The 24,804-nt window shown below is 40.7% G+C and overlaps 1 protein-coding gene across 1 annotated transcript in view; it reads right to left on the minus strand.

The window, feature by feature from the left end:
* Window positions 1–24,804, minus strand: part of SYTL5 (synaptotagmin like 5) — a 139,802-nt gene that overhangs the window by 13,626 nt on the left and 101,372 nt on the right. The window contains exons 8-13 of the mRNA XM_034771544.1: window positions 21,254–21,383; window positions 15,898–16,004; window positions 8,829–8,921; window positions 3,671–3,736; window positions 2,670–2,848; window positions 634–736 (exon numbers count right to left, since the gene is read on the minus strand). Coding sequence (XP_034627435.1) covers window positions 634–736; window positions 2,670–2,848; window positions 3,671–3,736; window positions 8,829–8,921; window positions 15,898–16,004; window positions 21,254–21,383 — 678 coding nt within the window. The remainder of the gene's footprint in view (window positions 1–633; window positions 737–2,669; window positions 2,849–3,670; window positions 3,737–8,828; window positions 8,922–15,897; window positions 16,005–21,253; window positions 21,384–24,804) is intronic.

Consider the following 24,804-nt stretch of genomic DNA (forward strand, 5'->3'; position numbering starts at 1 on the left):
TTGAGGGAGGGGGCGATTTTTATGAGCTTGCATTGTACAGCTCTCTCTATACAGAGCAAGACAATATTATTTTGGGTTTACATCCCACAGGAGGTGTGCACAGGAGTGCTGCCCATTCCCCTAGCTGAGCCCTCCCACAGAGAGCTGATCGCAGACTCAGTGTGATTCTACAGTTGGGTGTGTCCCTACTTGTGTGTGTGCTGGAAAGGAACTTGAGAGCTGGTCACAGCAACACAGAGTGAGGAAAACCCAGGCTATGAGACAGGTGGGTTCAGTGGGACCCCAGCACATCCGGTGGCACCCCAAAGCGGGGGGGTCCAACCCATCACAGAGGGGATTTCAATGATTCTGAAACTGATCCCCGAAAATACAATAGTTGATTATCAAAAGTTATGTTATACCTGGAAAGGAAAAACAAAATAAAAACTCTCCCTCAATACTGAGAAGTCAAAAGCTACAATCACAATGACAGCTAGATATTTTAACTCAAATATTTCCATTTTTAGCATCATTTCCCAGTGTTTAAAATCAATTTCCCAATGTTTGGTTTATGGTATAAATAAATGAAATAAAAACCAAATTAAATTTAATGGCAAAGTTCAGCATGGATTACAGGCGTGGCAGTGTTCTCACCTTTAGTGTTTCATTAAACTCTGGATTGGTGGTGTTGCTTTTGATTTTGGTCTTGCGTTTACTTTGGCGAGATTTGTCTGGCAGGAGGTATGCTTTGACATAGCTGCAGATCAAGAAGTAAATTATTACCAGTGAATAAAAACAACCAAGTCTGAGAGGGCCACCTGGCAAAACTACACCAGAAGTGTTAGTCAGGAAATCAATTTTTGCAGAATAATCCATGCATAAATATTAGAGAGAATACACTCAACAGGCAAAAGTGAGCTACATATCTACAAACACACAAATGCACAGAGGATTCTGACAGCATCAAAATAATCACAAGAGCAAAAATTAAGTAATTTGACGGTCCTGAGAAATACGTATAACTTTATTAGCAATTTCCTGTGTTGTAGTTTTGACATTTTTGATTGACCATATATGCTAATAGGCAAAACTTGAAATTACACAAACTCATCCTTTGGCCTACCTTCATATATTTGCAGGGTTAGAGAATTTTAGAAATTGTTATTATTAGAGCTTGATTAATACATAAAAAATTCTTAAATATTTTAGGCTTTTTTAAATTCATACACTATCATATAGTTTACCAAAAAACTGGGTAGAAATATGGGGGTCAGGGGGAGAAACAAAAAAGACTGACCAAGCTTGGCACCTCCTCATTGCATTGCTTAGGCAATCAGATATTAAATCTGTTAACTTCCAGTTGAAGTCTAAAATGAATTTGCTTTGGTCATGTTCATGTCTTTTTGTGTTCACTTTCTACAAACATTCATGCAAATGAGTTTTACTAGCATGAATATTTTGGGGAAAAAACCCACATTTTAAGTTTGCATTCTGAAATATTGGTGGCAGAGATTGGATTTTAATAGATCATTAATAGCTGAAAACTGATTGTGACAGTTGCAGTCCTCCAGTGAAGTAAAATAAACAATACCACGTGGTTTATGTGAAAAATCACAACGAAGCAGCATACTCAAATAGCAAAACAGAGTAAACAAAATTAGGTAACGTTTTGTCAAGTAACTTTGAATAGCAGATTTGAGAAAGTCATGATCTGTCGATGGATATTCAGGGGGGGAAAAAAGCAAAATCATTCAAATAAATTACCTAGTTTATTTATGACAAATATTTGCAGAAACTATTAAAAATGAACAACATAATAGCCAATTATTCTCTTGGCTCTTGTTCTATTTAAGGATAGTTGTGGAAACAGCTCATTATTTTGTGGTAAGACTGATATTAATAGAGACTTCTCCTAGGACCATACAATTAACACTAGTTTGTTTGTACAGTGTCATGCTCTTGGCCTGGGGGCATGGATCAGCATTCATGTCACATTCCCAGTCAGTACCTGCCCCGGGCTGGGGAAGCTATCTATTTTTTTTTATTATAAAAAAAGAGCAATGAATAAAGTGGAACTTAGGATTTACCGGTATATTTGATTTTAGAAAGAGGCATATTTGGAGTGAGGAATGAAGGATGCAATTTCTTTCTACTCTATAGGTTGTTTTTTCTGGCTGTGTTTTTATTACTAGGAAATGGCTATTTTAAATTAAGGGAATGTAGAGTTCTATAAAGGCGCCACACTAACACCTCTGGCAGATAAAGTCTCCTATCAAAGGCAGAGCAAACCTTCCCAACATTATCCCTCTAAAAGATTTCAACCTTGACTCTAGCAGTAAGAAATTAGTTCAGTCTCTGTGTCCATTCAGATCCCTGGCCCTTGTGCCCAAATTGCAAATAAAAACATGTCAATTATTTCCAAGTGTGATAATGGTTGTTAATCATATGAACTCTCGCTCATTACGAAACACACTGAAAACACTAACTCATTTCACATGGGATTCGAAGCAGTCAGAGTGTTATGGCTTCTGATCACTTGGGACCTAGAGGTGAAAGGCTTCATATCCCATTACCAGTCCACATAGTGTAGGGCTACAATAAGTTCTCACATGCAGTCTAGAGATTCAAACTGTGAAGTAAGACTGAGAGCACTTCTAGGAAAGGGTAAGAAGAAAATTCTCTATGCTTACGGATCTGTTCTTTGCTTCTTTTCATCTGCTATGGCCAGGTTTCTGCAGTTTTTTACCAGGATGTTGAGGGCACCCGTTTTGTAGCTGTAGCTGAGTTGGAGAAGTATTTCCCCACTGACCTTCACGTTGCCATAGTCCCCAGTTTCACTGTAAACACTCATCATGCTGTTAATGCTAGTCTGAAATAAAGACCAAAAAAAGACGACTTGGAAGCTCAATCATTCTCTTTCCAGAACCAGCTTTTTTCAAATAATGAGAGCCTTGCAATTACTGTTCTGCTGAACCTGCTATGAAAACTAGGATATCAAAGGACGAACAGAATTACCACTTACTTGATATAGAAAGGTATCACAATATCTCAAATGCCTACACAGTGTTTCTTCATATGTTGAACTCAAAATGATTTATAAAGGTGGTTAAGTTAGTACGATCACCATTTCCAGTGGGGCAACTGAGTAACACAGAGGTTAAGTAAATTGTCTACAATCACACAGCAAGTCCCAGGAATAGAGAATTGCCATACTGGGGCAGACCAATGGTCCCGCTAGGTTAGTATGCTGTCTCAGACAGTGGTCAGTACCAGGTGCTTCAGAGGAAATTATATGAAACCCCATAATGGAAATGACACAAAAACATATACAGTATCCTGATACAGCAATGTCACCTCATCGTGGGCATTTCTAAGAGCATAAGCATGTGTCACAAATTTTTTAATTGTCCCTAATACAACTACTGGGAAAGAATTAAATCTTTGTAAGACAAAAATTAGTCAGTTTGTACATTGCAGAAACCCAAGGCATTTTAAAACTCTGGTGTATATTTTTTGCTGGTTTTTAAATAATATTGATCAAAAACATATCTAACTTTTGGTGTCTTTAAATTGATGTAAAAAAAGCCTGTGTAAACCACCAAAAGAGTTCTCAGCACAAAGAAGGAATAAGAGGGAACATCAGAAAAGCAGAATGTCAGAAAAGCAGTTCACAGGAAGCAAGAGAACTCACAGTATCACCATCTGCGTCAGGTACATTTAAGTAGGAGCATTTCCTGTCAGAGCCTTCAGGAAAATTCTTTCAGGAAGACAATGCAAAGGTCAAAAGAAAATAGCATTAGATAGCTGCAGTAAGAATTCAGAAAAGAAATGACAAGTTCTACAGACTAGGTGGTAGGTACAGTAGTGATGTGCTGTTAAATCACAGTGATACAGTACTTATAGCAGTGAGGCACTAAACCATACCTAAATCCCCCTCCAATAATGAACTGTATAATTGTGTAATGAGTGAAAAAGTGTCTCCTGCTTGTCTGCAGAAATACAGGTTAGTGACAAATGAAGACAGAATCTGCTGTATTAAGGTAGCACCAAACAAATTAAATGTGAACACCGGCTCAGCAGACTGGGATTTTCATTTTGGTCAATAATACTGCAAACACTAGTTAACTCTGTATTTGAATATTCCAATTGAAATTAGCGGTCTTGTTTGAAAATTTAAGCATGCAAGTGTTTGCAGCACTGGGGCCTTCATAAGAAACTAGAATTGTGATTAGAGCAAGCTTCTCTGAACACTTGTAGGTTGAGAGGTTAATTCGGTGGAGTTTTTAAGGGTATATGTAAAACAAAAACAATTTTTTTTTTTGGTTTTATCCTTTACTATTCCTTTAAAATTGGCCTCCAAATTTTGTGGAAAAAATGCTTTTGGGTTTTTGTTTTTTTAACTAAAGTATTAAGATCAGGGGCCCGTTTTCCTCTTGTTGCTGAAAGACCTTGGGAAGATGTCTGAAGGATCTCACCAGTGAGGTCACAGGAGTTTGTAACTTGATCACCAGCTCCTCTTCTAAACAACGAAGGGAGAATGTATGAGTCACAACTTAAGCTATAAGCTCTTCTGACATTACTGGTTGGACCCTCCAAACATCTTGCTAAGGTCCTGCAGCAAAGAAAGGAAAGCAGGGACTGGTGTGGTTATTCTTGATATCTCAAATCTAAAACCACACCACTAGGAAATGTCTCTCTCTTTTTTTTTTTTTTGTTTAAGAGAAAAATTCTGAGGTTAATTTTATACATCATAAAAGTGGTTTGGCTTTTATTGCTATTGGTGTGTTCTGTACTGCAGTTCAGCTTTAACAGTATGGGGGGTACGGAGGTACCATCTTCCAACCAAAACAAGCTATTTGTAGCAATTCATACAAATTGGCTCTAACTTCTAGGCTAGGACTGGTTCAAGTCACCATGCAAGCATCAATCTACATTACTGCACAATTTAGATTTTCCTCTAGTCTCAATACATTTAGGGCTACATTTTCAAAGGGTGTTGCCTAAGGTGCACCCCTAATATTTACACACTTCTATCTGTTATGCACATAAAATGGGGTGACTCAAATTTGAATGAAATTATCCATTGTGTGCACGAAAATGTCTATTTACCCATGTAGCAGAAGTGTAACAATGTAAATGACAGCCTTTGAAAATCCGTTCCTTACTTGTTTATGTTAAAGTCAACACTTTGGGGGGGGGAGGGGTGAAAGGATTGTTCTTTGATGAATCTGAGCCCATTCTTGAATTTTTTCCTCTGTTGGGAATGAAAATAACTAAAGCAGTCACAGTGGAGCCCGGAAATGAATCAGAAAATCCCTACATTGCTAATAAATCTTTAATAAAATAACAAAGACTAATTTAGAAAACATTTTATAGCAACTGAAATATTTCACTTCTTACAATAAAAGCCTTTTGTTTTGCGGGATTTACCCTGGGAGTTGTGTTAAATATGATAAATGTGGCTGTTTAAAGAAAACTTACTCATGTAATGACTGTAAGTCTCAAATACCACTAAGAGTATCAGAGTGCTGAGCTTCATTTTACTAAACATCTGAGGCCTGTATTTATCAGCTTAGCATTTATATCTTACTGGTAAAATATAAGACACTGGAACAAGGAATCAGACTGATGCAATGGTCTTGACAAGTTGTTGTGTCCAGTGGAGGAACCCAAGAAAAATAACATCTTTTCTTTTAGCCCAAATACTGTTGTTTTGATTTTCAGGGCACGCTAAGTATCTACTCTCTAACCTTCTTACTCAGATTTCTATAAAATTAGGGCTCATTTGACATTTATAATATTATTTTGTGCCACAGTACAAAGTCATTAGTTTCACTATCAGAGGCTAAAATTCAGCAACAAGCAAATTATTTGCAGAATTTGTACAATGCTGAAGGATGAGATGCACAGAATAAACTAAATAAAATCAGAAAAGTGTGAGTATTAGAGATGGGGAATATTGGCAACAACATACACTCAGAGTAGGTCAGAATAGACCAGTAAAACTGATTCCCTCGAGGGGGGGGGGGGGGGAGAGAAAGCTGCTTGCTGATAGAAGCTTTTCCATTAACATAGCATGCAGTGACTTTAATAAGCATGCTGGGGTGGATGTGAAGAGGAAAGGAGCACTGAGGCATGAGATCATCTCAGTTCTACTACAGCAGGAAAGCTGCATTTAGATTAGGAGAAAGGTCAAAAGAAATCTATATAGAAAGACAAAACATACTGCTGAAAATACCATGGAAAATGTTCATTAAATACAGTTACCACCTAAGGGCCCTTACCAAGGGAAGTATTGAGCACCTACAACTCCAGTCTGAGTGTTCAGACCGAGGAAAGGAATTCATCTATAAAACCTATAGTTTGCTAGTCTATAGGTTTTATAGATGTGTTGGCAATGAGTCAAATTCAAATTTGGTTAAGTGGGTGTAATTCAACTGATTTTGATGGAGTTACAGTTGCTTACTAGGGTTGATTTGGCCTGACATGCCCAAGTCTCTTTTAACTCTGATTCCTTGAATTCCTTGAGACCCTGGAATAAAAGGGTTGACCCAGCTCTTTCTCCTTCCAAAGCAACAAGCTGAATTCCATGCTCACTATTGAATGCATGTCTTTTGGAGGTCTTTAATGGAATTGTGTCTGCTTTGTGTGAAGCATTAAAAATACAATAGCACATTCCACAAAATAGAGTTCATTTCCTAGTGTCATAGGAACTTTCCTTTCCTTTATATCAAATGTCCTGATCACTAGTTCACCTTGCCACCACCCTCCAATCGAGAGATTGCTGCACTCCATTGGCACTGTGTATATTTGCTGCAATCTTGGGTCCAACCGAGCTACTCTGGCACAGGACCTAAGGATGGGCAAAGATGGCTGTATGCCCCTTTTGCTATCCCCCTATCCCTGGAACAGCTGGGGAGTCAATTAGTCAAATCTCAGGAGTGAGTTAAAACAGCCTAAGGATGGCTCTAATTTATGGTGCCTGCAGTGTGCACCACTCACCCCCCTTCCCCTCAGCATGCCTCTTATCTCAGGGAGTATAAATTGATTATGTAGTGCTGGTTACACCAACTCTATCCCATCTGGGATTCCCCTGCTCTACGGGGATCCACAGCTAGCCACTTCAGACAAACTTAAGGTTGCTTTACACTGCTGGAATAGCACAAAGCAGCCTTCTTAGGGCTAAGGATCTGGTTCACTGTCTATAGTTTGGGAAGTGTCCTCGGAATGAAAAGCTGTTGCAGAAATATACAATAGTTTACATGGAAAGCAGAAATGCTTTCAGCAAACCTGATCCCCAAATATCTTACTCTATGCATATGAAATGACTTGAAACAGATGAGCCACACTAGGATTGTGTTGCATAGAGAATGGAATATATGTGGGGAGTCGGGGTCACCAGTGTACCAGCTCCATGTGGGTTATGAAGCTACTGACATATAATGCAAATACATACAATGAAAGCACTTGTATGTTGCAGGGAGCTTAAAAGGATTTTCAGTTTTTTCAAAGTGAGCCCAACCATTCACAACCCCTCCAAAGGATGCAATGAGAAGGAACAAAAGACAGAACAGGGTGGGATCCTCTTCCCATGAAATGAAGAGGCTTCAAATCAACTACTTCTCTAGTCTAACTCTGAAAAATTGAGCTCATTGCACACTATAAATCCCTATTTTTAATCTCTCCAGGTACAGAGAGATCACTTCATCACTTAGCAGGAGCTAGGGTTGCCAATTTTGGTTGGACATATTCCTGGAGGTTTCATCACATGACATACTATTTAATTAAAGATAAATCTTTAACTCCTGGAGACTCCAGGGCAATCCTGTAGGGTTGGCAACCCTAGTCAAGAGCCCGTGAGCAATGGCTACTGTTTACTCTCTTCTACCGTCACCCCCAGACAAGAACCCTCTCCCCCAACTATCAATAAAAATCTTTTCTATCGCAAGGATAAATTGTGCCCCATCCGCTTCCCAACTCCTCAGAACTCAGGGAATTTCCACTGCTACACTTCAGCAAAACTATTAAAAAAGAATCAAGTCTGAGCATTTTCTTTCTGCTGTCTGGCACAATTTAAATAAATATAGACATTTGCTATCCTTGGTGTCTTGTGAAAGATGTTTTATCTTCTGAATAGGCTTGTCTGACAGTGGCCAGAAGTCAGGCATAGTGGATAGAAGTCACACATCCTTCTGATAGTGGGACTATCATTACAAGTGACAGAGGATTTTCTTTTAAATCCACATTATCTCCTCATATCAGTATCAGCTATTCTAGGTTTGCTCATTTTGACAGAGCATCTAGATTGGCCAGATGTTTCAGGTTTCCTCCTCTCATCTTTTTTCATGTTGAAATTTCTCACTGTGCACATACCGCATCAGCCAAACAGATCACAGTTACAATTAATTACGGTTAAGAGCCTGATACTGAATGCCCCCTCCACACCTTCTTTTGAGTTCATTTCAAGGTGAGGGCACTCAGCACCTTGGGAAAAGTGCTCAAAACCTCTGGAGATCAGGTCCCAAGTCATGAGTGTGCAGGGAGGACAGCTACACTATAAACAATGGATTTCTGCTTCAGTACTGATTGCAGAGAATGGCCTTTTAGCTTTACTGATAGAGATACTAAAAGCGCAAAAACCAGAAAAATCACCAAGAAGTCAAAGTTGCTACTAAACAGCAGTAGGAAAGGAGGTCTGGATATGAATCATTACAAAAAATATCTAGTGAATGAAATTGAATGCTCAGTGTGTGTGCTGTGTCATTAGCCCACATCTACTTCAGCAAGAAACTGTTTGCTTAGTGACCAAGAATGAGGGAATTCTAGATGTTTTCCAATGGAGACCTTACTGTTGATAATCCAATTGCCAAAGGTCCACGATGTTTTAGATAATGAGAGGCCACTATGTCATCAGGGTCTTCCTCTATCTCGTCCAGGTAATCCTAACCGCAAAGAAAGAAAGTGTCATTCAATTACTGTAAGTCTGACTCCTTCCTTGGGTTTTATTCCATATTTTTCTGTTTAAGGAAGATTATGTCAACACACCTCCCACACTCAAGTCTCCAGAGGCTTTTGATTTACTCTTTCAACCACTTTACACAGCCACAATCAGTACAGCACGAATAAAGGGCACGTCTGGCTCACCTTTCAGCTGTTTGAAAACTGTAAAACCTCCAGGCTTCTATGTCCCCAGAGTAGGAAATGGATTATTATCTTACATGGTGGGGCACTGTGTTACGAAGTCAATTTCCAAGCACCCTATGTTCTCAGTAGCACACCTGAATTACCCTATTCTGCTATTACTGCTAGGCATCTTCACACACGCATTTAGATTGGTGTTTTTCAAAGCTTAAGAAAATAAATATGAAAACTGGATGGCTTTGGATACAGTAATGGGTTATGGAGGCTTCAACCTTTAGGTCATCAACTAAGTTCAGCCCAAATCCACAGTGACCAAAAATTATTATTACCATTAATTAGCTATTCAGTGAGCTGAGTTTCTGATCTTGGTCCAGTTCCTAATGGTCATGTTTACATAACAACTAATCCGCACCACTAGTACTATTAATTTGCATCCTTGTTGGCAGTCATAGCAGACAGACCAAGGACAGACTAAATATTAAAAAACAAAACAAAACAAAAAACTACTTTTTGACTAGTACTTTGAATGCTCCGAGTCATGGTTGGGGACATTGAAAGAAACGTGTCCTACCAGTGTCTGTGCTGAACATAGCTGCTGAATAAACAGAAACATGTGGCTTCCAGAAAAGTCAATTTGGAAATTTTCAAAAAGATTAAATTCACGGTTCTCTTTTATTCAGCATTATAATGGTATTTTAAGTGCTCAAAAAAGCTGACTTGTGGGGACAGTGTTTCTGCCCAGCCTAAGAGCTGAAAAATCACTAAGCGCTGGGTGGAAGCTCTAGAGACTGACCTGCAGAAGTCATAGCAGAGAGGCAAGTGGCAGAAGGCGACTGGCTAACGGACTGAGCAGCTGGCCAGTGGAGTGGAAGTGCTCAGCTGGTGGAGCAAGCAAGCAAGCTGCCTTCTTCTTGGGTGGGCAGTGAACTCACACAGATGCACATCTGAACCCTGGGTCCTCACTGACCAAGGACAACCACTGTGAGTGGGGTATGGTGTGGGAGCAGAGAGGGAACTTTTGGTTGCAGAACTCAAGAACATGAGGCGGAAGGCACTGTCCCATGGACTGCGCAGGGTGAGTGTCCTGCTCACACGTTTATGAATCCTACTTGTGGCATTTCCCCTAATTAATGTTGGGTGACTGCCTTCCTTTCATTAAAAGTTTCTTATCTACACTCAGACTCTGTGCTTGCGAGAGGGGAAGTATTGCCTCTCAGACACACCTGTGACGTTATGAGTGTCATATAATATTTCATTGGAAGGTGACAGGGCCAGAAAGAGTTAATTAATTCACAGACTGACCTGACCAATGGGTGACCCTTAAGGACTAGTTAGGAAGATAGGTAAATGAATAGAGTTTTGAAATGCAAGTCTGCATTGTTAGAGATCTCAAGGGTAGATGTTTGCTCAGGTCTTGTGATGTAAGCAAACAAGTCTTGTCTATTGCTATAACTTTAATTCAAAGATCTAAAAAGGAATATTAACATTTATGATGATACTTGAGTGAAATAGTATTATTGTCTATATGTCTCTTTGAAGGTTATGGTAACCTGTATCTGAACTGTTTAATGGATAAATTACCCTGTGCTAATTGCCAGGATGTTTGGAAGGAGAGTTAAGCCTATTGTTTTCTCAGGCCGAAAGGCTGCTGGAAATGTATAAGAACCCTGGGACATGATACTACTTCATCTCCGATCTGTTTTGGGTTTCAAGAGGGGGAAACCTTAAGCCACAAGAATTGAGATCCCCAGTCATTGATTGGAGCCACCCTGAATATGGACATTGGACTATAACCTTGGACTATATCTAAAAGCTTGTCAACTACAAGCTCACCTCTGCTATGTATCTGAACCTCAAGAATTGAATTCAGGTCTGTATGTATATTGATCTTGTAACCAACACTCTCTCTCTTTTCTTTTTTAATAAATTTTAGTTTAGTTAATAAGAATCAGCTATAGCGTGTATTTCTGGTAAGATCTAAGTTATAATTGAACCTGGGTATGTGACTGATCCTTTGGGATTGGAAGAACCTTTCCTTTTATATGATGAGATAAGAGTTTCAGTGATCATCATCATATCTGACTGGAGTGTTTTGACAGAGGCCTGAGGCTGGGTACTTTAAGGGAACTGCGTTGTTTGGACTTTTAAGTAACCAGTGAGGTACCATAGAAGCTGTTTTGTGCTGGCTTGGTAAATCTAAATATTGGAATAACCACCAGCGTTTGTGGTTTGTCTGCCCCGTTTTGTTTGCAGTTCACCCTGATTGAGTGACCTCAGCTGGCTTCCACAGGCAGCACCGTCACAACACCCCAAAATGGTGTGTAATTTTCCCAGGTTACTGGGTGGGGACTTAAACCCCTAGATATAGAACCTGACCCTGGCTGCTGCTGGCTCCACCTTGCAGAAGGGTTACATAAAGGTTATAACTGACATTTTCAAAGCTGCTGCCATTAGCTTCAATAGGAATTGACCATCCACATCTCTTAAGCAGAAGTTTTGAAAATTGGGAGACAGCATCCAAATTCCCCTTAAGGCTTTGAGAATCCCATCCTACATGCTGATCTAAACTACTGTTGTCTTTCTTCCAAACCAAACAGACGCTTATCTCCTGCAAGCTCAAGTCTCATGGCTTTTTATGCAGGCCAGGAGAATAGAGTGGTAACTGGGCATGTAGGGAAGTGTTGTGGGTTAGAACTGTTAACATTTGTCAATAGATTCCCAGTTATTGCATGGGCAACTCAATTTCAGACAAAGGGTATATGTCTGACTGCAGCTAGTAGTGAGCCTCCCAGATAGACGAGTTTAAGCTAGCTTAGCTCAAGCTAGCATGCTAAACGTAGCAATGCAGATGTTGTAGCACTGGCAGAGGCTTGAACTAGCTACCCAAGCTCAGATTCATGGCATTGGGTGGGCTTGAGAGCCTGAGCCTGCCACCCATGCTGTTAATTTCACACTGCTATTTTTAGCATGGTAGCTCAAGCCAAGCTAGTGTCAGTATGTCTACAAAGCTCACTGCCAATGGTGGTGTAGACAGACCCATAGATGGCCAAGTCCTTCACAGGTATAAATCAGGCTAGCTCCCTTGACTTTCCCTCTCCCCACTGACTTCAATGGAGCTACACTGATTTATACCTACTGAGAACCTGGCACAGAAATAAGCAGACTCCTCCAAAGGAGGTATTCTTATCTCCTGCTAGTGCAGGAGTTATATTGAAGGAGCAAATACAGAGACACAGCCAGAACTATTTTCTCCCTCAAAGTTATATATAATACTGTGATGTGCAGTCTATATGGTTTTATAAAAATATGATAATAAGTGAATATAATGCAACTGGGATATGCTTCATGCAAAAGGTCTCTTGTAAGGTATCATTACAAAGCTTATAATCTACTGAGTGTGATCATCCTATTTGTATAAATGTACCACTCTGGTATCTAAAACTAGAAATATAAAATATAACTCTCAGGGCCTATTGTAATTATGTAAAGTATGGGGCCATTAATGGTGGTTTGGAATCTTGATGACTCCCATTAACCAGGACCGTTGTCTGTAGATGGCTATGTTTTATCTGAGAGTCTTCCTGTATATGTGTGTGCTGGCAAGTGGGTAATGAAGTCTTGCAGTGACATGTGATCATGTCATCTGAACTGGAATCCATCTTTAACCTGGTGCTTTTCCAGTGAGGGGGGGTGGAAACCCAGAGGGACAAAGGGTTCCCACCTTATGCAAAAGATATATAAAGGGGTGGAACAGAACAAAGGAGGTGAGGAGCCATCATTAAGATTCCCCTACCTATCACCTGAGCTGAAACAAGAGCTGTACCAGGGGAAAGAATTGTGCTCAGGCCTGGAAGGTGTCCAGTCTGAGGAAAAAACTTACTGATTATCTGTATTTAGTTTGATTAGACATAGATTTGCACATTTTATTTTATTTTGCTTGGTAACTTACTTTGTTCTGTCTGTTACTACTTTGAACCACTTAAATCCTACTTTCTGTATTTAATAAAATCACTTTTTACTTATTAATTAACTCAGAGTATGTATTAATACCTGGGGGAGCAAACAACTGTGCATATGTCTCTATCAGTGTTATAGAGGGCGAACAGTTTATGAGTTTACCCTGCATAAGCTTTATACAGGGTAAAATGGATTTATTTGGGTTTAGACCCCATTGGGAGTTGGGCATCTGAGTGCTAAAGACAAGCACACTTCTGTGAGCTGTTTGCAGGTAAATCTGCAGCTTTGGGGCAAGTAATTCAGACCCTGGGTCTTTGTTGGAGCAGATGGGAGTGTCTGGCTCAGCAAAAGAGGGTGCTGGAGTCCTGAGCTGGCAGGGAAAATAGGAACAGCGGTAGTCTTGGCACATCAGGTGGCAGCTCCCAGGGGGGTTTCTGTGATCCAACCTGTCACAAATACATCTATAGTTTAATGAAAAAAAATGATAAATAGTTTTTGATTGCCCAGCAAATAAATGTGGTGTATGAAACTTGGATCAACATTTTCAAACTTAGGTGCCTAAATATGGCTTTGGGTATCTAATTTCAGACACTCATGCTTAAACATTTTGGCCATCTCGTCCTTCTTGCCAAAGGAACAATGAAAATCTAACCATTAAAATCTGTAACTCACCTTATACGAACTGAGAGCACATTTTTGAAACCAAGAGATTGCTTGGAAAGCTAACATTTCACCTCAGACTCTCTCATTTGCCAGCAGAGCCACAGTTCATTTTACACAACAGCAGCAATGTTTCTCAAGGGTGCTATAGAAGCACAGCCACATAATTGGTTACTGTTGCTTATTAAAGTTAGAAGTGGTAGGAGACTAAGTAATCTTCATTCTCTCTGTCAGGGTTATAAAAATACACCTAATCCAATTCCTTCTACTAAAATAGCTGAGGAAGTGATGAATAGTGCTTTGTATTACTATAAAGTGGCTGAATAGGTGTTTCTTAATAGACCTTTAAAAACTAATTCTGTTTGCTCTGATACACTTTTGAAATTGCTTCTTTTAATTCCCCGCTTTTCCATGTTCTGACAGAAGTATTTTTGTCAGTAACCTAAATGCACACAACTAGAGAGTTCTCTCAACTTTGAAGCAGACACCAAAATTAACCTTTTTCCCCAGTGCTCCTTGATACATGTATTTCACTGTATTCAGTTTTTAAAATCTATTTGGAAATTGCAACCAAGAAGCATCATAAAATCAGAGAAAGAAAAGACCTATCAGTTATTCAGTCCATCTCCCTGAAAATGGAAGATAGTTCCCTACCAAAATCACCACCAGCTGATTGGTAGCAAGGGAGGCAAGTGCCCTCCCTCACTCTTTCAGCCCAGTTCATCCAGGCAATCTGCTTCTCGCATCCATGCAGGACATCCCCCACACCAACAGCAGCTGCCACTATCCAGGAACACACACTTCAATACCCAGCTACCACCACCAGCTCACCAGGAGTAAGGGAGATGTAACCTTTTCAGCCCCCAGGAGTTGATTCGTCATTTTGCACACTACCCCTGAGATGCCTCTCCCCTCCCACACCACAACCTAAAACACTGTAAAGGCCACAACCTTCACCCCACAAGCACAACATTATTGCATCCCGAGTCTCTTTGGGACAAGGGCTCCTGGGGTGAGTGTTTCTGTCTATCTTGCCCCTTGATACCAGCATGGATGTCTGTGTGTAGCTACAGGTGACACAACATGATTGCCTGGATTATTTTTTATAACACAGTAGTGCCTGTGAGGCCCAATCAGGATGGGAGCCCCATTGTACTACTGGTAGGTGCTATACAAACACACAGAGACATGATCCCTGCTCTGCAGAGCTTGCAATCCAAAAAGACACGTGACATATGAAGGGTGGGGGAGAGAGGAATATAAGTCAATACATACAATTTTATATACAGTTGAAAAATTTAAAAATTGTTATAAATACATAAAACAAGAGCCAAATAACCCATCTGTCCCTCACACATCATTAACTTGTTGATTTCTTATAGGCACTAAGGCCCAGGTGGGACGTGGATATATTTTAAGGAGGAGAAGGGAAATGGTTTATGGATCAGTTCAGGGAGGGCAGTCTATGTGCAAGAGGAAAACATGGGAGTGGGCACGGAGATGTTTGTGAGAACCTGGAAATAGTAGGAGGTGACTGGCATCACTGGGGAGCAGAGACAGGGAGGGTGACGTATTGCAAGACTGGAACAGACAAGCAGAGAGGGACAAAGTTGACGGGCTTTGATACTGAGGATAACTCAGTATAAAAATAAAAAATCCAATAAAGCAAGAGTTAGTGACGATCTGAAGTGTGTAATGTACTACATGAATGGTATTCTAAGATGAGACTCCATCCACTTATAAACTAAAAAATTCCCAGGTGAATAGCTATTGTATCTTCCATAACTACAAAGAGCTTTAACTATAGCAATTACTTGGAATCAATCCATACACATCATGCTTGGAAGGTAATGTTGCCCAAGGATATCATTTGTTAACTGTCCACAAAATTCCACACAATTGAGGCACCTTCTTAACAAACTGACTCCCAAACACATTTGTCTCCATAAGCCCAACACTCTTCTACTCCAATTTGTAATATTACTGTAGTGTGCGGTGCTTTACAGTCTGCAATGATTGCAGCATAAGCTAGATGCAGACTTGAATTTATACAAGTCTGTGTTCATTCTCGTGTAGAACTAGTTTAAAGATTATGCTGACTTCAGAAGCTAGAGTAACAATTTTTCCACCCTGTTAGCTTTAGTGTCATTTCTAACTCACCAGGTCCTGGTCTAATGCGTCTGGTACAGATTTACTTCTTAAGCTTACAGCATCCTTGTTTTCTTCTGAGAAAGACCCACTCAAATCTATCTCAGATCTGCTGAGATCTGGAAAACAAAGGGGAAAGGAAGGTGTTCATTAATATATAATTTATACAACAAATACTATTCTTTTCATATTGTCACTTTTTAGTAGTTGTTGCTACAACATCAAAACGTTTTTTTTTATTAAATCATAATAATCTTCATCAAGGAAGTTGTGCCATGGCACCCGATTGCGGTATCTGAGCACCTTCAGCTGAATGATGGAAAAATAATTTTTATCATACTATTCAGCTTTTTGGATACCTCCTTTCCCTCAGCACTATTATGTGCTATATGGTTTTGTTCCCTATGGGTCACACACTATTCAACCTTTGGCTTTCTCAGGAAGGGCCACCTTCTTGAGTCATTATGATATCAGGAACATAGGCAGCAGGAGCTCTCGATGAATCTACATGTTCCTAATGACTCCTGCAACCCTTCACCTCAGCAAATAAGAAAAAAAAAAAACAGAGTACAAGTTTCAATGTTGAGTGAATAATGATACTGTGACCCTGGGAGCTCCTCATACCAACAAGCCCATGGAGTATACCCATTATCATCATTTTGCCCATGATGTAATAAACAGGTACCCTGGTATTACCTTTTGAAGTAACTCACAACAGGCCTGATACACTCATTGCCCCAACACACTGTCGTCATGCTATTCATTTAAGATGTGTCTTGTAATATATCATTTGAAAACTAAGAACATGCTGGTCATTAATGTCATTGTGAAATGTAGTTAACACCACCTTATGTGAAATTATGGATACTCTCTGATATTATGTTTCGGAGTCTGTAAACAGACAAAAGGAGGTAAAACTGGTGTTTTCCTAGACAAAAGAATCAGTGTTTCCTCTAATTTTCCCACCCATATGTGGAATGAATTTTGTTATGCGTACCAATATGGAGGTGATGTGTGACAGGGATGAGAGGTTTGGGGTGCAGGAGGGTGCTCCGGGACTACGGCAGGGAGAGAGGACTCCCCCCAGCTCTCTCTCCCTGCAGCAGCACCTGGGCTCGGGGGGAAAGTCACCTCTCCCTGCTGTGGCAGCAGGATAGGTTCCCCTCCCCTGGCCAGTTTGGGCCAGGGCTGGGTTTGGGCCAGGGAAGGAGTTCCCTGGCCACAGCAGGTACAGGCTGCGGCAGAGTTGGGGCCAGGGGAGGGGCGCTCTGGCCACAGCAGGTCTGGGCCGCTGCGGCTGGGTTTGGGCCGGGGAGGGGCACCCCTCCCCGGGTAAGTCCCTGGGCGAGTTCCCTGAGCCCCTGCACGGCGCTAAACAGGCTGCTGCATGGTCGCGCAGCTTAGAGGGAACTTAGAATGGAATGTGCATTTACTTGTCTGACCTGCTTGATCACAGGCAGAGGACCATGCAACTATATTTACAAATAAGGTAAGCAAAGCAGTTAAGGTAACAAGCAGGAGAGAAGACCCCTTAACCATCACAATGAGGGACAGAATCTGCACCCCAGGAAGTCTTCCTTGCTCTTGAGACAGAGACAATGAACGTTGGTCAATATAAAGACAAGCAAAAGCCGTTTTGGTTATCCATCACCGGGGAGAACAAAGAAGCCAGCGCTTTGTATCTATGAATGATGGGTCCTCCTGCTGAACTAGCTGGTGACTGCTGACAACTTGGTATGAGTAAGAAACTATGTTAGGCAATGCTAGATCCTGCTACAATTACATTTTAGACACTAGAAAGTATGTTATTTTTGTTTTGTTTGTAACCCTTTCAGACCTCTTTCACTCTTGCTTGACATCACTTAAATCTCTGTTCTTTGTTAATAAAACTAAGTTTTACTATAAACCGTCTCAGTGCTGTGTATTAAGGTGGCTTGTATAACCCCAGCTGAGCTAACAAGCTGTTGTGTGTACTTGCTCTTTGGAGGCAGCAAACTTAGTGTTGCCTCTGTAATGTAGCCTTAAGGATTAATCTGCTTGTCTGTATAAATATATCTTTCTTATAAAATAAGTGTTTGATGTATTGGATTTATAGATTTGCATTACAGCTAAACTTACTTTTTATATAAGAGACCTACCTACAGGTTAAACTCTGTATGTTAAAGCTAATGCGTAGTTAACACCTTTTGAGACCCTTTCCAGGAAAGAATGGAACACCTACACAGATGTCTAGAGACCTTTACCTAGACCAATAATAAAATGGGGTGGAAAATGAGGGGTTTTGCCCACATTCTAACGTATTTACCACAAGTGCGTACATACCTGTCATTCATACGCACATGCATACTAGCCTATGGGTAAGTGTACCCTAACATTTCCGTGGGGGAAGAATGAAATATGGGCATAAGAGGGAGGATTAAATATCTTATAAAAAGGCAATTTGCCATTAGACAGGTAATCTACCCATCTACCTACTCCTGTCTACTCTTCATTGCCTCCACCTTTCAACTACGTATCGATACTACTCATCTTCCACACGACTATTAACTATTGATAGGTCGTTCTTCATTCTTTTCAAGACTGTAAGTTAAAAAGGGACTTAATTTCATTTACATTTTATTTAGATAAGGCATATAGAGTTAATTTAGAAAGCAAGTCTCTTTGCAATAGCTTCCTTTACTAGAGGTGTAAAAAACGCCCAAGGTATTGCCAGCACCAGATTATTATCAAGAACAGGGTGTAAGTATTAATCCATTTTGCTGTGTATAACCTTTTATTCTTTTAAAGAACTATTACAAGTGTAACTCTGTAATTCTAATTGTTTTACCATTTACTTACTATCTTCATTGATGTTAATAAAAAGTCTTTATGACAACATCTGTTTCTGTGTAAACTTCCTGTCACAACCCCAAATTTCCTTTTATAAACTCTGTAAAGCCTGATTCAGGATGAACTCTATCTTCTGATTAAACAAATTGGTGAGCCAAATACCCATATTAATTATTACTCACAATAATTATTAAACTATTAAAATTTAATAAAATTATTAATTAATTACAGAAACATAAAATTAAGTGGATAAATTAATTCAACACTACTAACCTACCCCAAATCAGGCTACAGTAAGCATCCAATCAGAGAGACTGGGCACCACAGGGGAGATGGTTTTGGGGGAGACTTGGGACTGGAAAGGTTGCTAGCACTATCTCGCAAAAAGTAACTAGACTGGTGGAAGGCAAGTTGTGTGCAAGTTGTTGGTGTCAGGACTCTGAGCCAAAGCTGCACAGCACAGCACAGAGAACCAAGATTACAGTGCAGGTAGTGACAGAATCCCTTACTGGTCTGGGCGAACCTCCAAAACATCACAGACACCAGGAGGCAATGAAGGTGCCTATGTTTGGTACTGCTGATTCCCATGTGGAGAGGAGAAGGGAAATCTCTCTTGGACATGGGAGGTCCTGACTTACCAGCTAATGGCAAATGGTGTAAAACATACTGGCTTCTTTGTGGAAGGCTTCTCTTAGTTTTCTCCTAAAGAATACTCCATGCTGCTGCTGTTCTCCATACAAAGGAAAGAAGGAAGTCCCTTTAGGTCATGGGCCGAGAGGGCTTGGAAGTTTTGATTTGATCCCTCCACCCTGGGATGTAGCTGGTGCTGGTTTGGGGAAGGATCTCTCTAATCCATTTTCAAGATTATTCAATAGGAGAGGAAGCTGCTGTGATTTCTTTCAGCTTCCTATCTACCTTGGTGAAATGAAGCCAGTTATCAATTTCCAGGGAGACTTTATTGCATCAGGTAATGTGAGAGGGAGAATCCCTCCTTGCACAGAGAAAGCAGCAGTCAGAAATGCCTCTTCCTATAGGTGCAGTGCCTGTTCAAAGGCTCTTTGCTGCTTTCAAGCAGGAAAAATCTATAGTGAAGAACATAGCGTCTTTGATTAGCTCTGTGGGATATGTTACCCACTCTCTGGTACAGGCTAACCCCAGCTGAAACAGAGTGGCTGAGCCCTGCTGTGATTCACAGACTGGCTCATAAATCTGAAAGGCTGAACAGAGAAGATTATGGGGATGGCTGAATGACAGGAAGTGAGAGGATAAAGGGACTTCTGCCTTCAGGTTCAAATGAGAAAGAGAACAATCTTCACCTGTTCCTGTAAAATGGCTCTGAGTGCACTTTATTGTGTCAATGTCATTTTCTCACCATCCTCCAATGAAAGAACCATTTTATCTGTCCCTCTGCAAGAGGTAATGACAGGGTAACAGTTTATTACATCCTGGGCAAAATGAAAATAATGGCTATACTTCACAGACCTGATTCTCCACTGTCCTGCATGTTCTGAGGCCATCTGAAAATGCCATCAAACCAGAATGGCACAATTATACACAGGTGCACATGACCTCACAAGGTTAAGTTTATTAACTTATGGACTCTCTCAGGAAAGTACCACTGAGCACAGAATGTTCCATTAGCTGAGAACTAACACAGATGACATTACATGGGGTTAGGATCTAAATTCCCTCTACGCTGTGCAGCCGTGCAGCTGACTATTAAGCGCTGTGCAGGCGCTCAGGGCTGCGGCAGGGAGAGATGCCCCTCCCCAAGCCCAGGCCCCGCCCAGGCCTGCCGCAACCCAGGGACAGGTACCTGTCCCCAGGCCCAGCCTGGCCCAGATCTGCCACAGCCAGGGGAGAGGCGCCCCTCCCCCCCAGCCCAGGTGCTGCTGCAGGGAGACAGAGCTGGCGAGAAGTCCTCTCTCCCCACAGTAGCCCCACTGCACCCCAAATCCCTCATCCTCAGCCCCACCCCAGAGCCTGCACCCCCAGATGAAGCCTTCACCTCCACACACACCTCAACCCTCTGCCCCAGCCGATAGCCCCTCATTCTCAGCCCCACCCCAGAGCCCGCACCCTCACAGCCAGAGCCCTCACCCTCCCCGCACCCCAACCCTCTGTCCTAGCCCTGAGTTCCTCATCCCTGGCTCCACCCCAGAGCCCTCTCCCCCCCGCACTCCAGCCCTGAGCCCCCTTCCCACACTCCAAACCCCTCGGCCCCACCCCCACCACATGAATTTTGTTATGTGCACCAATATGGAGGTGATGTGTCACACATAACAAAATTCATTCCACACATGGGTGGGAAAAATTAGAGGGTACACTGGTTAGGATCACAATTTTTCCCATATGAAACAAGTGAAAGGTATTTTCTTCCCTATTATAAACCTGACATTTTCAAAATTAACAACAGGAAACTCAACTGTACTTATATTTGACCATCTATTACGCATTAGAACAACAGAAAAAAAGGATGGGGGAGGCCAAATGAATAATCCTCTCACAGAAAGAATTAGGACTACTAATGAACATTTACCTGATGCTAGAGATGCCCTAGAAACTGCTATTGAAGGTGTTCCAGATGCATTCCTATGGTGTCTCTTCACTAAATCTTCAGGTACACTTTCACTTGCAGGAACAGAAGCGCCATTTTTTAAACCAGGGTCCTGCTGAATAAGAATAATATACATTCCCTAAGTATTGAGCCATATAATAGGAAGCTTATTTATGGTCATTATTACAGTCTAATTTCCATAACCCAAAAGAACATTTCAAGTACACGATCAGTTATTAAATATTTGTATTATAATTAATCAGCATTGGGGCTCCATTGTGCTCAGCATAATACAAAGGGAAATGACAATGCAATCCCTGCCTACAACCTAAGCTTTCAATTTAAGGGGACAAGTGGGGCAGGAAGGGGCAAGGGAGGCAAAGAATACAATAAAATTTGTCATTTTTCAAAATTATAAATATACCTGATCTACACACCGTTTTTATACAATACAGCTTTGTTAGTTAGGAGCGTGACTCATCTGACATAGCTATAGCGGTACAAATCTTAGCCTGGACACAGTTATACTGGTATAAAAGTAGGTTATACCAGTACAGTTCCTATAAACAGCTACAGGTATAACTGTATCCACACTAAAGGGATTATACAACTTTTGTGTATAGACAAGGCCATAGACAAAGTAAGTGCCAATTTACTTATTTGCCCCTGAGCCAAGCCATCATAAATTGACTGATTTCTTATAGGTGTCATGGTACAGGTGGTTCATAAGGAGAGATCTGAAGAAGAAGAAATGGTAGAGCCTTTACAGATGAATTCAAGGAAGGCATTCTGTGCCTAAAGAGCAGCATGGAAGAAGGTGCAGAGAGCAGCCGACAAACACACAGGCATTTAACACGTACAGAAATAAGAATATTGTAATCAAACACATGTCATTACCAATTATTGTGCAAGGCACTGGCACAGACACAAAAGAAGGCAGAATCCTTGCTCTGAATAGCTTTTACTCTCAGAATATAGACAATAGATAGGTAAAGGGGGAACAACAAAATATTAAGGTGGCCAGCCGGTGATGTAGTGGTTGGCTACCTGCTGATAATGTAAAGTTTTTAACAACACAAAGGTAAACAAATTTCTCCTACCCACAATCTGTCTGTTTTGAAATTTTAGAGTGTAAAGTCCTTGGAACAAAGACTGTGCTTTCTTTTGTATTTGGATAGTACCTAGCACATTGTGAATGCTATTGGATACATATGACAAGATAGGTTTGATAGCATATGCTGGCTCATATGAATTTGTGGGTTTTCACTGTTAAATATCCCTAACAAAAAAGACTAGGAATTGTTCTAGCCAAGAATATGGAAAGACATCCTGTTACGTTAAGGGCAGGGGAGCGGGGGAAGACTACATCGCAATTAAAAAACCAACCTTTGGTGCACATATTTGTAACTACAAGAGCTATAGAGAACCATAGGTAACATGAAGGAAGCTTGTCATGATATCAGTATCTGTAGACAGATTGCAATGGCCCACCTGTAGCAATCTATCATGGGAGCCAATGGGAAGAGAGCATACCTAAGAAAGGTTCCTGCCTTTACAGTGTCCCTGACTTTGCTAAGCATCACACCTGTATAAAATGAAGTGGCAACACACTAACAATTAAAAGCTTTCCCTACTGCATGCCAGAACCAGGCTAATGGAAATATTGCTTATTAGCAATCAGACTGACTATTGTGACTCATTTCTGCAGCTCAAATATGGTTAGCACTTGCAGCTGAATCTCTTTATGCCTGCCTTTGACAGCTGTGTATTCAGGAAAGGCAGGTCGTTCTCTTTCAACAACATAATGTTAACTCACTAACCAATGCTCAGCACAATTGAGATGAACATCTTGGAGCTCAAAGTGAAGTTAAAGTGGTATTTTTATAATCATGTGGAAAAGCATCACTGAGACAACTGAAGGTAATTTTGGCTACTGTCTTCTAGGCATTTGCAGGCACTTTTTTCCATTACAATTTTTTTTCACATTATCAATTCAAATATATGCATAGTAAATATTAAAGCCACTAGTCAATCAGTTTGACAGATAGTTTCTTGTCCTGGTTTTTATTCTCCTGCACTTAGAGTACTATCTTGATGGACAGAGTGAATCTCAAAAGCTTGCCAATGTTTAGTTAGTCCAGTTAAAAAAAAGATCACATAAGATGTAAGGGGGATTTATATATATCTATATACAGATAAAGTAATATCTTTCATTGGACCATCCTATGTTGGTGAGAGCGAGAGAAGTTTTTGAGCTACACAGAGCTCTTCTTCAGGTCTGGGAAAGGTATTTTCAGTGTCACAGCTAAATGCAAGGTAGAACAGATTGTTTAGCATAAGTTGTCAACACATATTCTAAGGGACCATTCAAAGTGAAGTGGCTCATTAACTCCCCTGTAGTCGGAGAACAAAGTCCGCTCTCTCTCTTTCTCTCTCTCTCTCTCACACACACACACACACACACACACACACACACACACCTCTCTTCAGGAAACACTTAAGTGTCAGGTGGGATTAAGTTAAGATAGGGAATCACAGTCAGTGCTAGTACAAAGGCTGCAATCATTGCAAAATCTAAGATCAAACAAATCTCAAGGATAGTTGCCTTCCTGAAAACATAAATGAAGGATAATTATTATTACATCCTTCTCATATCAACATTTGTGCACAGGGCAGAAACTAGACTCTTCCATCCCTCTGTCATTAGTTGCTGTTTCGATTTGCTCTATACTGTTGGGATCAACTGTTCTGCCCTCCTTGCTAGTGGTTGTTCTTAAGATTTCTCTTAGGTGTCCTTGTTTCCTCACCACTAGTTGGTTTCCACTTAAGAGCTTCATGTGAGAGTCTGGGTGTTGGCAACTGGAGTATTTGCCCCAAATATGTACAGCACTTCCTTCTGATTCTAGTGGAGATAAGCTGATTGTTGGTGATTTGTCTCATCTTTTCATTGGTGCTAAAGTCTCTCCAGCCAATGCCCAGAATCTTTTATAGACACTTAAGTTTTCTATCTAACATTTTAATAGCTCACCAGCTCTCACAGTTGCATGTTAGCACTCTTAAGATTACATTTAAAAAAATTCTCAGTTTTGTTTTGGTAATTTATATCTTTAATTTCCATAGTTTGTTGAGTTTAGTGAATGCTGTGGATGCCTTTCCTAGCCTTGACGTCACTTCTTTCCTGAGGTCTCTCTTGGCTAGTATATTGGGTTGCCAACCCTCTAGGATTGTCCTGGAATCTCCAGGAATTAAAGATTAATCTTTAATTGAAGATTATGTCATGTGATGAAACTTCCGGGAATACGTCCAACCACAACTGGCAACCCTACTAGTATAGTACTGTCCAGGTAAATGAATTGTTCTACTTTCTTGATGTTTTTGCTCTCTATTACGATGTTACTGCTTGATGTCTGGGTTTCAAGGATGTTTGTTTTGGTGTCACTGATTTTGAGCACTGATTGGCTTTTGCAAAGGCATCTGCCTTCGTAGCTTTTCAGGAGTGTTGCTCAATAGCATGATATCATCAGCAAAGTCTA

The sequence above is a fragment of the Trachemys scripta genome, chromosome 1, assembly GCF_013100865.1.
Source record: "Trachemys scripta elegans isolate TJP31775 chromosome 1, CAS_Tse_1.0, whole genome shotgun sequence".
In the NCBI taxonomy this organism is placed as follows: Eukaryota; Metazoa; Chordata; order Testudines; family Emydidae; genus Trachemys; species Trachemys scripta.